The sequence below is a fragment of the Musca autumnalis genome, unplaced genomic scaffold (assembly GCF_047663935.1).
Source record: "Musca autumnalis isolate F117 unplaced genomic scaffold, ASM4766393v1 scaffold_5, whole genome shotgun sequence".
Classification (NCBI taxonomy): Eukaryota; Metazoa; Arthropoda; class Insecta; order Diptera; family Muscidae; genus Musca; species Musca autumnalis.
Window position 1 is genome coordinate 91,498,300 of NW_027412088.1, and position 15,083 is coordinate 91,513,382.

A 15,083-nucleotide genomic window follows, 5' to 3' on the forward strand; every position below is an offset into this window, starting at 1 on the left:
ATTATTCAAAACCAAAATTTGTTTTTTGTAACACAAATATGTGCTTATTTTGGCTATAATATCCTGACTACAATCCCGATGATTATAAGTTTGGTCTCATTTTATTCCCCATAGAGTCTTTATTTAAAACTGTTTTTTTTTTTGTTATTTTTGACGGGTAAATGGACTTATATTTTGAAAAAAATCGGATTACATTTAATATTTTGTAAATTTTTTGTAAATTCCGCGAATGCTGAGTAACATTTTACAAATATTATAGAATCTACTTAATGACATCACTTCGTGATAACTTTTTAGTGACTATTGTGCTCAATAAAATAATTAGCGTTTTTATAATATTTTTTTCTTAAAAGCAGTAGTAAAACCGCGATAACATTTGTCAGGGAATTTTTTCTTAACCTATGTACCAAAAATCGTTGATGTAGCGCGAAAAAAATTAAATTTTTTGGAAATGGAATATGAAATAATTGGCAACATTTCCCATATACCCTCTTTAGCCTAAAGGCTGAGGGTATAAATATCACTAGGTGGAAAGTGTGAACCAAATCGGTTGATTCATTCAATTGTTATCCTAAACTTAAGCGTTAAGTGGGTAAATTTTAAAATGCCGTTATTTGTGTTACTTATTAAATAAATAGGTACATAAACCCATTTTTCTTCCGATAGTTTCAACATTAAATGACGAAAATAATGATGTAAAATAACGCTATGCAACACTGAAAATGCAAACAACTTCTAGTATTCATTTTTGAAAGTACATATTTAGACTACAAAAACCCTAGTTAGATTTTGTCCTGTCAGATCCAATTCGGATTTTATGGCCTCATCTAAACCGGGATAAATCTACACTTTTTTGCATTTATCAGGCCTTTATCTCAGAAACGAATAGGAACTTGGCCTTGCTGTCTTTAGCAATATTGTAGCCATAAACCAGTAGAACTTCTCTTTAAAAAAAAAAAAAAAACACATAAGAAAAACTCCATCTAGGGCATCAAAATCTATAAAATATAGAAAATTTTACATAATTGCTGAAATTCTGGTCAGTATCGGCTAAACTATTGGGAGTTGAACCAAATAACCTTTTGCAAAAATCTTCCAAATAAGGTTCTCAACAATTCTTTAGAACATTCTGAAACTCTCAAATGCTTACTTCAGCGGTATTTTGCATCATATCTTCTACAACACGTATTTCAAACACATTTCACACCAACAGTTTTTATCGCATTTCGTATTTCACTACATCAGAGTGAGGCAGAGAACATTTTTGGGTCTCTCTTGTGCTCTCAATGAGCGTAAATTTGTTGTTGTTCACAACGTGTTAGCATCTACACAGGCTGTGAGCGATAACAAATTTACGCTCACTTAGAGCACATGGGCTCTCTTGTGAGTCACAATGCCTCCTCCTGCACTACATCATAGCCGACCAAGAAGAGCGAGCGCTTAAATTATTTATGTGTGGGTAAAATTACACTGACAGAACAGGGTGATGATTTTCATATTGAGTGTGAAATGAAAAATATATTGTTGGCGCGTTCGCTTTGTATGACTTAAATTAAAAATAATATAAATAACTTCATAATTTGAAAAGTATTTTTCTTCATATGTTAATTTTTTTTAAAAGAAAAAACAAATTGTATATAAAAATGATTTTTTAAGACTTTCTAAGCATACATACATTTTTTATTGTTGCATTGCAGACGAGGCATTCTGCGTCATTAAAAATATTAATACAAAACAAAAATCATTTTCAAATTCTTCCCTCCACATATTTGCTGTACAACTGCAAAATCTTTTCTGTGTACCCAAAAATAAACAAATAAAGCGGCATCAACCTGCTTGCATGAAATTCAGTACAAGACTGAAGTAAAAAAAATCAAAACATTTGCTCTCTTACTTTGCGTTCGGGTCGCGTGTGTGTGATTTGCCGAAAAACTTCGTAACCAAATCAATACCCACGAACGGGTTTGCACTACATTATTGACATTCCAAAAGAAAATATTTAGAAACAATTAACGGTTTTGGAGATACGGTGCGAAATGTATAAAAATTGTGGAATTTTTGCATATATTTTGAAATTTGAGGCAATACATGTAGTTTTTTGAGTTCATTATTTCTCCAAATATTTTATTCTTGTCCTTATCTACAAAATTGCTTCAGAAGTCAGAAGAAGATTCACATTGGTTTCAGAGATATAGCCCCGAATTTCTTTAAAAACTCAATATTTAACCATGTTTAGATGGGGCCATAAAATCCAAGCTGGATCTGACACAAAAAAACCCAACTAGGGTTTCCTGTCGTTTGGGTTTTCACTTTCAAAAAATCCTCAGTTCGAATTGTTTGCACAAGATCGCCTTAAAAATGTTGCACAGTGTAATAGTATTTTTGAACAGGGACTTCTCTGACCAAGTGTGGTAATCAATTTGCGATCACAAATCCTTAACATAATCCTTATCTACGATTTGTTTTACTGTCTTTGGAAAACCTTAAGCTAATGAATGAATAGACAACTATAAAAGCTGCAACAGTTGCAGTCAGAACTAATCTTCATCGACTTAAATTTTGTTCTTATTAGATATGATCTTTATACAAAAATTAGGTATTTCACATCCACAGATATCTGAATCAACCTAGAAAAGGGTACTCCCCGTTAAGACATACATACTCGTACCAAATCTTAAACTAACTGAAGTGATGTAAAGTACTTTTACAACCTCGTGTGTGCGTGCATGTATGCAAGTCGAAACCTTAAGTAGGGGAGAGTGAAGTAAGTAATAATAATGAAAGAGAATAAAATAAAACTTAAAGTAGACAACAAAAAAAACTTTGTCATGGGAAAAATGTAAATATTGTATTACTTGTAATTTGTTAGTAGATGTTGTTGTTGCTGCGACTGCGACTGTTGATGAGAATGATGTTGATGTTCGTGATCATATGAGGGTTCCATTTTACGTTGGTCGTTGTTGTCGTAAATTTCGTTGTGGTCTTCGTCACTTTATTTGGCGGCTTTGACTTTGCAACGGTGACTTGAGGAGTAGTACAACAAACAAACAGGTGGTGGTGGCGATGGAAGCAACAAAGTTCGTAGTTGGGGGTAATGGTGCTGGTGGTGGTAGCGGTGCCCTGGCGACGACGATAATAAAATACAACAACAGCAATTTTAAGATCACTTTGAAAACTTTGTGTTTTTAAAAATAAATTTTCTTTGCTAAAATGTGCTTGCTGTTGTTGTTGTGGTGGTGGTAGTTGCCTTTCTTGGTGCTGCTGTTTGTTGTTGTTGTAACTTGCCTGCCTTACTAATGCTAATAATAATGATGTTAATACTGATGATGATGATAGTAATAATAATAATAAAAGCGATGGTGGTATTGCTGCTTCTGGCCAAAGTAGTAGTTGATATTGTAGCTGTTGTTGCTTTAGGGCCAAAAGCATTTTGTTCAATGTTGCATTTTTCCGTTAGATTTTCCCTTCTTCTTCAGCAACAAGTGTTTTGGGTTTCTTTAGTTTTTTTTCTGATTTTTTTTTTCTCACACACTAATACACACCCACTTATTTAGGTATACACGCAAACACTTTTAATGAGATTTCTTAAAATTTGCTTGTCGTTTTCTTTGATATGTTTTTCTTTTTTGTGCTGCTGTTGCACTGTGTTTTCATTTTTTTTTAACTGGAACAACAACAAAATTATAACTTATTTATTTTTCAAGGAACTTTAGATTTTTCTTTCTTTTAAGGGGGGTTTTCTCAGTTATTAAGTATTTTAGGTTTTTTTGTGCAACAATTACGGCCTCAGGCGATGACGAAAATTTGTTTACTAACTGAACCTAGAGCGGTTTGAGTGTTGTACTGTTGGTAATATGGCTGGCTGAGAGCCAGAATATGTGTGTCATGTATTATTTTAAACGGTTTCCTGTGCATGACTAATTCGCTAAATTAAACATTATTTTTGTTTAAATTATATTAACAGAGTTTGCCTTTTGTTTTCCATGGAAATTTGCAATGAAATCTTTGAAATTAAATTTGGTTATTAGTTTTTTTTTTTAATTTCCCACGTCTAAGTACCGAGTTTGTTTCTTAAGTCTTTTGTATTGAAATATGTTATAAAAGTTTAATGGCGCAATAGTTAGGATACCAGCCTTGCGTTGAAGGCCTGACTTCGTGTCCCATTCTCAGCAAAGTGCTAGCCACATTTTCCGAAAATAAAGAATATTGAAAACTTCCCAAAAGTGGTTTGACTTGGCCTACAGGCTTGGCGATATAAAGGGTCCAATATCAATGTTTTTGTTTGTATACCTAATTTTAGCTAAAAATTTGAAAATCCCTGAAATCGGGCGACACTGTTACAGAGGGTATACCACAACATGGGTATGTGTTTGTTTTGGTAAAAATTCATGTAACACCGCGAAATATTCGTCGGAGACCCCCAATGTGGTATACCAATCTTCATATCTCGACGAGATAAAGCGATTTTGAGATGTGTGTCCGTCCGTCAGTCCGTCCGTCCGTCCGTCTGTCCATTATAAATTGTAAACACGCTCCAGGCCGCAATTATGGACCGATCGTCACGAAATTTTGTATGGAGGTCGGGTTCAGATCAGAATATATCCCTATTCTTATTGGTGATGATCGTGAAATATTTAGCGGGTGAAATGGACCAAAAACATAATATTTATCCAATTTTCTAGCGGCTCTGTAGGTCTCAATAATAGTCCGATCAACGCGTAATTTTTAATAAGGTAAGGGTATATCACAAAGGAGAAGCTTGCAATTTGAGATGGCGATCGGATAATATTTAGAGGGTTAAATGGACCAAAACTTTTGTGTGAAAATTGTGCAAATTTTTAATATACAGCTTATATCTTAATTCCTGGAAGTGACATTCCGGACAAGTGAGATATACTAGTAAGTGGAACGCTTGACCTTTCAATTGATGCCAATTATGTTGTTGTGCATGATCAGATAACAGAGTTACAGCCTAATATATTTCGTTATTTGTTTGTAGTGTAATAATAAACTCAATAGAAGTCGCAATTATACATCAATAGTCACGAAATTTTGCACCGGGTAAGAGTATAGGTTGAAAATGATGCCTTCAATTTTAAATGATGATCTGATATTCTTTTGCGGGTGAAATGGACCATTACTTTTGTAGAAAAATACAAAAATTTTATTTTTGGTCGATACATATTTTAATTCCTTGAGGACATATATATTTCGCAAAGTAGCCTACATATGGAAAAAACTACTGACCTTTCCTCTGATGTAAAGTTCAATAAAATGTTTGCTAGATAACGGGCCTACTGCCTAATATATAATGGGTTCTGTGTAGAGAACCACATTTTTATCCCATGCTACTTATTGTCTCTCCAAAAGTTTATGTAACACCACGAAATATTCGTCCTAGACCCCTTATTTGGTAAGCCGAAATTCATATCTCGACGAGATAAAGCGATTTAGCGGTGTGTGTCCGTCCATTAAAAATTGTAAACAAGCTTAAGGCCGCAATTGTGGACCGATTGTAACGAATTTTTTAAGGAGGTTGGGTTCGGGTGAGAATAGAAGTGATTAGTTTTTGGTGATGATCGTGAAATGTTCAGGGATGAAATGGACCAAAAACAAAATTTTAACCAATTTTGTAGGGGCTCTGTAGGTCAAAATAATAACCCGCAAAATTTTAAACAAAGTTAGAGTTTATGATGAAGAAGAAGCGTACAAATCAACTTGAAGATCAGATAATACTTAGCTTGTTAAATGGACAGTAACTTTTGTGTGCAAATGGTAAAAATTTCAATAACGTAGCGGTTAAACAAAGGAAGTAGTAGTACTACATATGTAAGTGGGTTTCATTACATTTTAGTTTGTGTGCACTAAATTTTCCTTTCTTGCTACAAAACTGTCTTTGTCATGCTTGATAACTTTTTGGTTTTGGTCATAAGTATTATACATTACATCTCTGATATTTGATAATTAAATTTTCACAATCATTCTTCAATCAAAAGAAGTTTCGTGGAGAGCGATAGTCCAGGGATAGTGGTATAGGGTATCCCATGGTCGGCTTCGTCCGACTATAGACTTTTCTTACTTGTTGATGTAGAATTTTTTTTATCACGGGGAACCGTATATTCCATATTTTGCTCAAAAATGTGGTATGGGACCATACCAAAACGTGTAGACGTTTTTTTCCACTTTGGCCCCTTAATGCCAAATGACATCTACATACATTAAATCGGGCGTGGACGTATGCCCACAACTTTTGGCGAAGAAATTTCACTACGAACCCTTACTGTAGATAAGTACTTCCAAATACCTGAAATCGATAAAAATCTTCGAAATTACTGAAATCGGGTGGGGTTATACCAAAACAAGCAAAAAAGAATCAGAATGGAATCATCACGAAATTTTGGGGGTTAATAGGGGTCCCATATAGGAAGAAGCCTATTGATTTTGGTAATAGTCGCATATTATTCAGGGGTCGGAATGGGCAAAAAACTTATGTGGAGAACATTCAAAGTTTTATTCATATGCGAATATCTCCGCTTCAGTATCCAAAAAAGAAAGCCCATCAATGGAAAAATATAAGATGAATTGTACTGACGAATATCTAAGCTTTGTTTGGATGCGTTTGAACAACGAAGGCATTCCGAATTGCGTTACCAAAATTGGTGAAATGCTTGTGATGTTGAAAAAGACGACGATTCCAAGGAAAGAGCTCGATATTGAAACTAAACCATTTGAGCTTTAAATTAGTACAAATTCTGACATTGATGGTATAATTTGAGAGTAATCACTAAGGTCTCACTATTTTTATATATTGAATTTTTTAATTTAATGACTATTTGGTGTATTAAAGACATGTTAAATGCTAATCAAGAAGACCAGCAAAGCTCTCAATCAGTACCAAGTAGCTGTCGACAGTAGTCAAATATACAATTAAATATTAATTATTTTGAATTAATTCTCTTTCGAGTTGAGCTTATTAGACCTATTATATACATTGAAAAATTAGGAGTCTACCGAAGTCCCACGCATTCAACCATTACGCTACGACAACTGAGTGTCAAGGTTGCCGGCGTCTTAGCGTTCTGAGCCACCATCAACTTGTCAAAACTTTAGTAGACAATAATTAATGATCAAAAATCTTCTGATATAGGAGAACAATTACTAATGATGTAGGAATAAAACTTACCATAGTATTTGTGAACATTGAAAAATGGGTTTACCAAGCAGGACTATAGGAAAAGTTTGGAGTTTCAATTAACTGAAATAATTTCGCATATGCATTTATCTAATGAAGTGCGATATATATACTAGTTCCCAAGCTTTGCCTTCGTCTGCCACAAAAACAACATTCAATACGCCTGAAGATCGGCTTAACCACCCGTGAAACGTAGCGCAATGGTTGAATGCGTGGGACTTCGGTAGACTCCTAATTTTTCAATTTATATAATAGGCCTAATAAGCTCAACTCGAAAGAGAATTAATTAAAAATCACTATTAATGACCTTCGCTTAATAAGGCAAAAATAAAAAATTAATTATTTTGGTTCAGTTCGCCTTAAGAGTCATTTGGTCTAAAAACCAGGTAGGTGAAAGCTTTAGTATCTCCCTAAAAGAAATGTTCACGAGTGAAATGCTTATGCACAGGGGTAGTGGTGTAGGGTATCACATAGTCGTCCCCGTCCCGACTATAGCCTTTGCTTACTTGTTATGTATGTGTTAATCCCACAAACATAAAAATGCCATTTCGAGAAAACCGCATTTAATACTTTGATCTTACGTAGAAATCACAATTAATTTTTCCTTTCTAAGGCTCATATCTCAGCCAGTTTTTTTATAACATATTCTATTCTACCTGTAGTATAAAAAAGTCAATAAAACAAATTTCGATTTTTTAAATTTGCAAGTGGTTATATCTCCCACGGTGCTGTTGAACCAACTTTAAATGAAAGGAGCTCACATCCGGGAAGTTTTTGCGGATTCTGAAACTACAATATTTATAAATGAAAAAAAAAAAATCAAAAAATCGCCGGATCGCTTTTTAAAAAATCGGGGTCAAAGTTCACATTTTTAGGATTTGTTTACATTTTCACGATATTGCTCGGAAACTGTAAGTCCTATGGATATAAAAGTTTACCGATTTACCGTTTTCAAGCAAATCGTGAATACCTAACAAAAAGCCTAAAAATGTGACCTGAACTTCTATATCTCAAAAATGGTAAAACCTAGGAACAAATCATGACGGTCAATCCTCTAGAGAATTTTCATAGCTACAACAAAATCGCAAAAATCTAAAATAAATCTAAAAATTTGAACATTTTTGAAGGAGGTACGAAAGTGTTGATGTCTGATGGATGAAATATTACGAGAAACAAATTTTGTATCAAATTAGTTGAACTGTTTGAGTGTTGTCCTGCTGGTTGCCGTAGGGGTTTTTACAATTTTCGTGCTATTTTGTAAGGAAGTATAGACTTGTTCCAGGAAAAAAACGTGTACCGTTACAATAGGGGCCGCGAATAAAATCTCTAGCATAAAACTGCTATTTTCAATTTTTTTTTAAATTTTGTGTGGGACCGGAAGGAGTGGACCGATATGACCCATCTTCGAAGTTGATCAAATTCTTGTTTTTTCGTAATATTTATATTTTTTTACATACAAATGAACTTTTTTGTAGAATCTAGTGGTGGCAGCTAGCCTGGCTACGCCCATGGAGCTAAATTCAATTCTGCACCGATTTCGATATAATTTGACACGTTTAATCCTAGACCAAATTCCGTTACATATTCCAAATTTCATCAAAATTAGACATACATATAAAGCGTGTTTGGTGCATCAAATACCTCAAATTTACCAAGCATATGCATATATGGAAGCTATATCCAAATCTGAACTGATTTCGATATAATTTGGCACATTTATTTCTTGACCGAATTCAGTCACACATTCCAAATTTCATCGAAATCGGACACATATAGCGTGTTTGCTGCAGCAAATACCTCAAATCCGCCGAAAATATATATGTGGCTATATCTAAATATGGATCGATTTCTATATAATTTGGCACATTTATTTCAAGACATTTGGCACACTTATTTATAGGCCAAATCCCGTCATACATTCCAAATTTCATTGAAATCGGGCATATATAGCGTGTTTCGTGCACCAAATACCTAGAATCGGCGGAAAATATGTATAGGAGCTATATGCAAATCTGAACCGATTTTCACCAAAAGGAATAGCGTTCTTCCGATGGCTAAAAAATGATATTCCCCAATTTTCAGCTTAATCGGATAATAAATGCGACCTGTACTTTGTGAACGGACGGACGGACATGCATAAATCGACTCAGAAAGTGAATCTATGTATATCCCCAGAAAGAACTATGAGTCTATCTCGTTTCCTTTTGTATGTTACCATACAAATACACAATGACATAATACCCCTTACCACAAGGTACTGTAGGGTATAAAAACCGCGATAACTTTAGTCCGCAACAACCAAAAATAGGCTAGCGTGCGGATTAGTATTGCGGAACTTATTCTTAATCTATCTACCATAAGTCGTTGATGTACCGCGAAAAGAATATGAAATGGAATATGAAAAACTTGGCAACATGATCAAATATACCCTCATTAGCCAAAAAGTTGAGTTATAAAAGGGTGATTACTAAAAAAACCCGGAAATTGGATATATGAATAGCTTGAATAGCCTTTTGCTATATGTTTTGTATTTGACCACTGTCGAAAACCTACCTAGTACATACTGATTTAAAGATCTGACAGTGTTCTCTGAGTAGCAGGTTATATTTTATAAATATACCCAATAGAAGCAGAAATATTTGTCATTAAAATAAAAATGTCAAACTATTAAAATTGGGATAGTTTACCGCCTATCGCAATAACTCTTATATTTGGCCAGCATCGCCAACACATTTGGTATTGATTTAAAGTTCAGACGGTCTAACTTTATTATCATCCCTTAGAATATGGTCAAAAGAAACGAAGATATCCGCCATGGAAATAAAATTCCACAAATTGGAAATTGGTATACTTGAGCGTCTTTTATATCCAGTATTTAACCACTTTGGTAACACAATTGGGATCAATTTAAAGCTTAGACAAGTAAAAAAGTATCAGTCGGCTTTGCCGACAGATTTACACCCACACCATGCGTGGAGTGAAACACTTTTGGGCGTATGAACCGACAAAAAAATGGAGCGGATTAAATATCAAAAATTTGCGGAAATATCGATAGATAGGACTTTTGTACCATACTTGCCTAAAAAAACGTAATATCGCTGTAAACAGGGCCGCTATTAAACCTTCGGTAAAAATTTCCACAGAATCCTCGAACAGACTCTTAACCCATCTCAGACTCTTTGCCCCTGAAAAAGGTTATACTATCGTTTTTGGGGCAGCGAATGCAAGTTGCTTCAACAAAAAACTAATTTATCCGGGAGCAGGTCTCAAAGAGAATTTATCCGAAATGTTGTGTGGGAGTTACCCGAAGGAGTGGACAAATATAGTCCATATTCGAACTTGATCTATATCTTGCAAATATATTATGATGTACAAAGTATGGACCAAATCAATCACTCCCTTCAAGAGTTATCGTGCGCACAATTTTTCCGAAAAATTTTGAACTTTTGCGGGGGAGGTACAGAAGAAGTGAATCAAAATAGCTTTTCTTCGAACTTAAACTAAGTTTAAACAAAAGGCCGAATTTTGGAGCAAATCGGCAGATCCGTTCGAAAATTATCTTGTCCTCCAACCACTACACACGCTGTCATAGGGGTTTTTTGCACCTTTCAGGCTATTTTCTCCGGAAGTATGGACCCTGATGAAACTTATACCGTCGTATAGAAGGGAGTGAATACAAGTTGTTACAACAAAAACCAAAGCGATCCGAGAGCAGCTCCTAAACTGAAATTTTGTGTGGGAGGTCCACTCCGATTGAGTCCATATTGGAACCTTATCTAAGTCTGGTAGAAATTTCACGATTTGCAAAATATGGATATGGACGGTTAATCCGTCCAAGAGTTATCGTGCGCACAAAATGTCCGAACATTTTCAAACTTTTGTGGGAGAGGTACCCGAAGGGGTGGACCGATATCGCCCATCTTCGAACATAAACTATGTTTGGAAATATTACGAAGGCCAAATTTTGGTCCGAATCGGTTAATCCGTTCGAGAGTTATCATGCGCTCCAGCCAGCAGGACAGACAGACAGACGGACGGACATGGCTAGATCGACTCCGAATTGTCTGAAACACATTTCGTCCAAACATACTTGGGGCCTAAAACCATTAGCCTAAAGGCTGAGGGTATAACAATCTTCTTTAACTATGGACACTTTTCTTGAAATGTCCCCAACCAAATCAGGGATATTCGTTATTACAATTCAAAACTAAAAATTTAAAAATGGGATGTATTACCGACGTTTGCAATACCTTCATTACAAAGGTGAAAGTTTCTACTTTTGGAATATCACCAACCTAAAAATGAACAAGTGAGCAAAGGCTATAGTCGGGACGGGGCCAACCATGTGATACCCTACACCACTACCCCTGTGCGTAAGCTTTTCACTGGTAAACATTTATTTTAGGGAATATAATCCGACTACCACCAAACATAATATGCCCCTTTCTCTCTGGGACCCCCATAAGCAACCAAAATTTCGTGACCATCCGATCAAAATTACGACTTGTAGCGTGATTGCAAAAAAATGGAAGAATTGGATGCACTACCGACTCTTGTGGTATCTCCCTTGTTTGACCACCTTCGCCAACCTACTTTACACCAATGTAAAGGTAATATTTTCTTCTTCCATTGACAGGCTTTGCCGTTGGAATACCCGTACTTGAAGCCGATATATTCACAAAGAATAAAACTTTGAAATTGTCTCCATATGAGTTTTTCAAATGCAAAAAATGGTCGTCGTTGGGAGCACGCCACGTCCACATCTTCCAATTTTATGACTTAATTGCATTCCTTAGTTCCAATATGTTTACTATCGCATCCCATACAGAAATTAACAGTCGGTGACGAGAAAAAATTGAGGTGTTGGCAGGGAAAATCGATTCCTGAATCACTGTGCCACGGTGCACTTTTTTCAGTCCATACTTCTAGATAAATTTCCCAAAAGCTCTAATAACCCTGCCGATAATAACTCAAATGACTAATGAGCACGAAAACTCACGAATTCCAAACATATATCAAGTTCCAAGCTGAATTGCCCTCTCTCACAAATGTTCAACAGTTTTGTTTAATTGCAGTTTGCAAATTTTTACCGAAAGTACTTCCTCCTGACATAATGATCCAAAAGCTCTAAAAAATCCACGATGACCAACTAAAGTGTTTGATGGGCACGATAACTATCGAAAAGGGAGGTTGACATTAGTTCAACTTGTGCGCATAGTAATATTTCTTTCGATGGAATCCCTCTAGTACCTCCTACCCAAAGTTTCAAAATTGTTCGCAAATTAGAGTTGTTAAATCAAGTGAACTAGTTCAGTGCAATAGTTTGTTTGTGGATGAGTTATTTCATAAAAAAACAAATGGATGAAATAACTCATACGCAGTTCGTTCAAACAAACGACCGATGTCCACTGAACAGTATAGTGAACCAGGTCGTTCAAACGAACTAGATTTTAACGACTCTATCGCAAATGTGCAGTTTACGGTTTAACAAGTGGTTTACGCGGCTCATATCACGACTGCATAATTTTATCAGGGGTAAGTTCATACTGATTAAAATAAAACCATACGGCCACAGACTATAGCTCTTAAAGTTAGTCCTCGATTTTGACCAATCTTTGCATATCGTAATCGTTCTTCCCAACATAATTCGAGAATGAGCTACATTGGTCCACTTCTCCCTTTCCCAACAAATTTTCAAACACTTAGGCTTTAGAACAGGTTCGCGGATAAATTTTAAAATTTATTTTGGATATTTTTTAATTAATTTCTCGTTGGAATCGAGCTTAATGACCGTTTAATTTTTGCATTTATTTTTTATCCTACCGCAAATCCGGCTGATTCGTTTTTGCTTGTCTTTACTTTTATTTATCTACAGTCATTGAAAAATCTACTTTAAAGCCTATAAATTTCATGAAAATCCCTGGTGTGGGATGATATGCCACCTCTTTTTATCTTTTTTTTCAAAACGGCATAAAATGACACCACTTTCAAAAAAAGTTCTATATGCCTGAATTACTGAGGATATCTAACCAATATTAAACTGAAGAGTTTAAGCAGTTTTCAATATCGGATACTGTCGATATTGTCTGGTCGGATATTCCAATCCTCGACCTTTTACGTACAAATTTAATTATTTATATGTTTGGCCGACAAATAATGGCGCCGTCAAATATTTCATTGGAATGTCATATCGATTCAAATATAGTTGAATATTATCCCTGAATATTTGATTTTCTTTTGGGTTGTTTTGTTAGAAACAAAAGACTTAAGACACAAACATAATCTATAAACTATCCATCTTGTAATGTTTGTTTCTTAAGTCTATCATTGTTCGGATATACTGTAACCGACAAGCAAGGTTCATTCACAGGATTTGTCATTGCCTAAAGCCGTAATTATTTGTTATTTGCAATTTCATATTCTTACATTTTGATTTTTCATTAGTTATCGATTTTTAATTTTTCAAAGTATCACTACTTTAATCGATTATCACTACCAATCACTGTGTACTTTAGAGTATTATTTTTCAAGTTGACTTTTATGTTGTTGTTTATTTTTTTAATTATTTACACATATTTCTTTCACACATTTACACTTTTTCTGAACTTTCCATTTAACGATAAACTTTTATCACTTTTTTTTGCAAAGAATCTTCTTCAAATTTCCTTTGTTGAGTTGTTGTTATTTCTCTTCTTTACTTTTTTATTCGTGTCAGGCAATTTAATTTGCAAAGCAATTTGCGTTAAGAAAACAATCTCATCTGATCTTTAATTTTCCTTTAATTTGAATACTTTATTGCCATTTGGATGAAATTTTCGAAATCACTTTTTGGGTGGCACAACAACGACTACGAAGACGACGACAACGACACTGGAAGACAAACAAACCGACAATGCACCACAATGTTAGCGAATGAGTGAACGAAACGAACGATCGATTGAAGTATACAATGATGGAGATACAAAAACAACAACTTAAAACAAACTTCAAAAAAGTCAAGCAATCGGGGCAGACGCGACTTTAAGAAACGCGTTTTCAGATTGCGGAACGTCTTGCACAGACTTAATGAACGTATCTGGTGCTTAAAATCAAGGGCTCTGCAATTTACATGCCTTCTTGTTGGTGATGTTTGGCGATGGTGGTGGTTGGTGTTGCTGGTCGCTTGTCTTGCTGCTGACAATGTTGTTGTTGTGATGGTGGTTGTTGTTTTTCGGTGCAGCTAAAGCAATCAAATCCAACAAGCCAGCCCAGGCCAAGTCGCGCCAGCCAGCACGAGTATCTCTGTACTCTTGGGAAAAAAAGTACACAACACTAACTTGGCATGAAAATAAAAACAACAACAGCAACACAGATCCGCAACACTTTGAATTTTTATTTTAATTTTATCTCCTTTGGTCTTAAAGGGGCACCAAATGTCTTAAAGAAAAAAAAACACACACACTAGAAGTTGTTGTTGTTATTGTAATTTTTCCAGGCTCCTCCACTTTGTTCTAATGGTGTTGGTGGTTGTTTTTGTTTTCGTTGCACAAATATACGAAATCCCAATCACTTGAGTTTTGAGAAAATGTAAATATTTTCGAAATTTTAGCACTCATCCGTCTCAATGTTCTAAACACGACCGTTCGACCGTACCGTCATTGTATAACAGAGAGTCGGTCATCTCAATTTGGTTAGCTTGACTTAACTGAACCACAGAGGTCGAACGATCAAACAAACGATCGACCAACCCCATGCTCAAACATTCATTGCATGGCGCACACATGCACACACACACAAGTGTGGCCCAAGAGTAGCTCACAAGTGTTTGGAGGCCAAAAACACTAAACTGAATTCTCTCTCAGTCTTAGTCGCTCTTTAGTCACTATTTATTCGAATCTCAAATTGAAAACTT

At 35.3% G+C, this 15,083-nt stretch overlaps 1 protein-coding gene across 3 annotated transcripts in view; it reads right to left on the reverse strand.

Moving 5' to 3' along the window:
- Sox15 (Sox box 15 transcription factor) overlaps positions 1–14,883 on the reverse strand; it is a 111,977-nt gene extending 97,094 nt beyond the window's left edge. Inside the window, exons 1-3 of one of the 3 annotated variants that reach the window (XM_073989552.1) lie at positions 14,825–14,883; positions 13,619–14,062; positions 2,856–3,664 (exon numbers count right to left, since the gene is read on the reverse strand). In XM_073989552.1, the coding sequence (XP_073845653.1) occupies positions 2,856–2,944 (89 nt within the window). In that variant the 5' untranslated portion in view covers positions 2,945–3,664; positions 13,619–14,062; positions 14,825–14,883. Of the gene's footprint in view, positions 1–2,855; positions 3,665–13,618 lie in introns of all 3 variants that reach the window. The other 2 variants (XM_073989551.1, XM_073989553.1) reach the window with 2 other exon arrangements.
- Between the last annotated feature and the right edge of the window lie 200 nt (positions 14,884–15,083).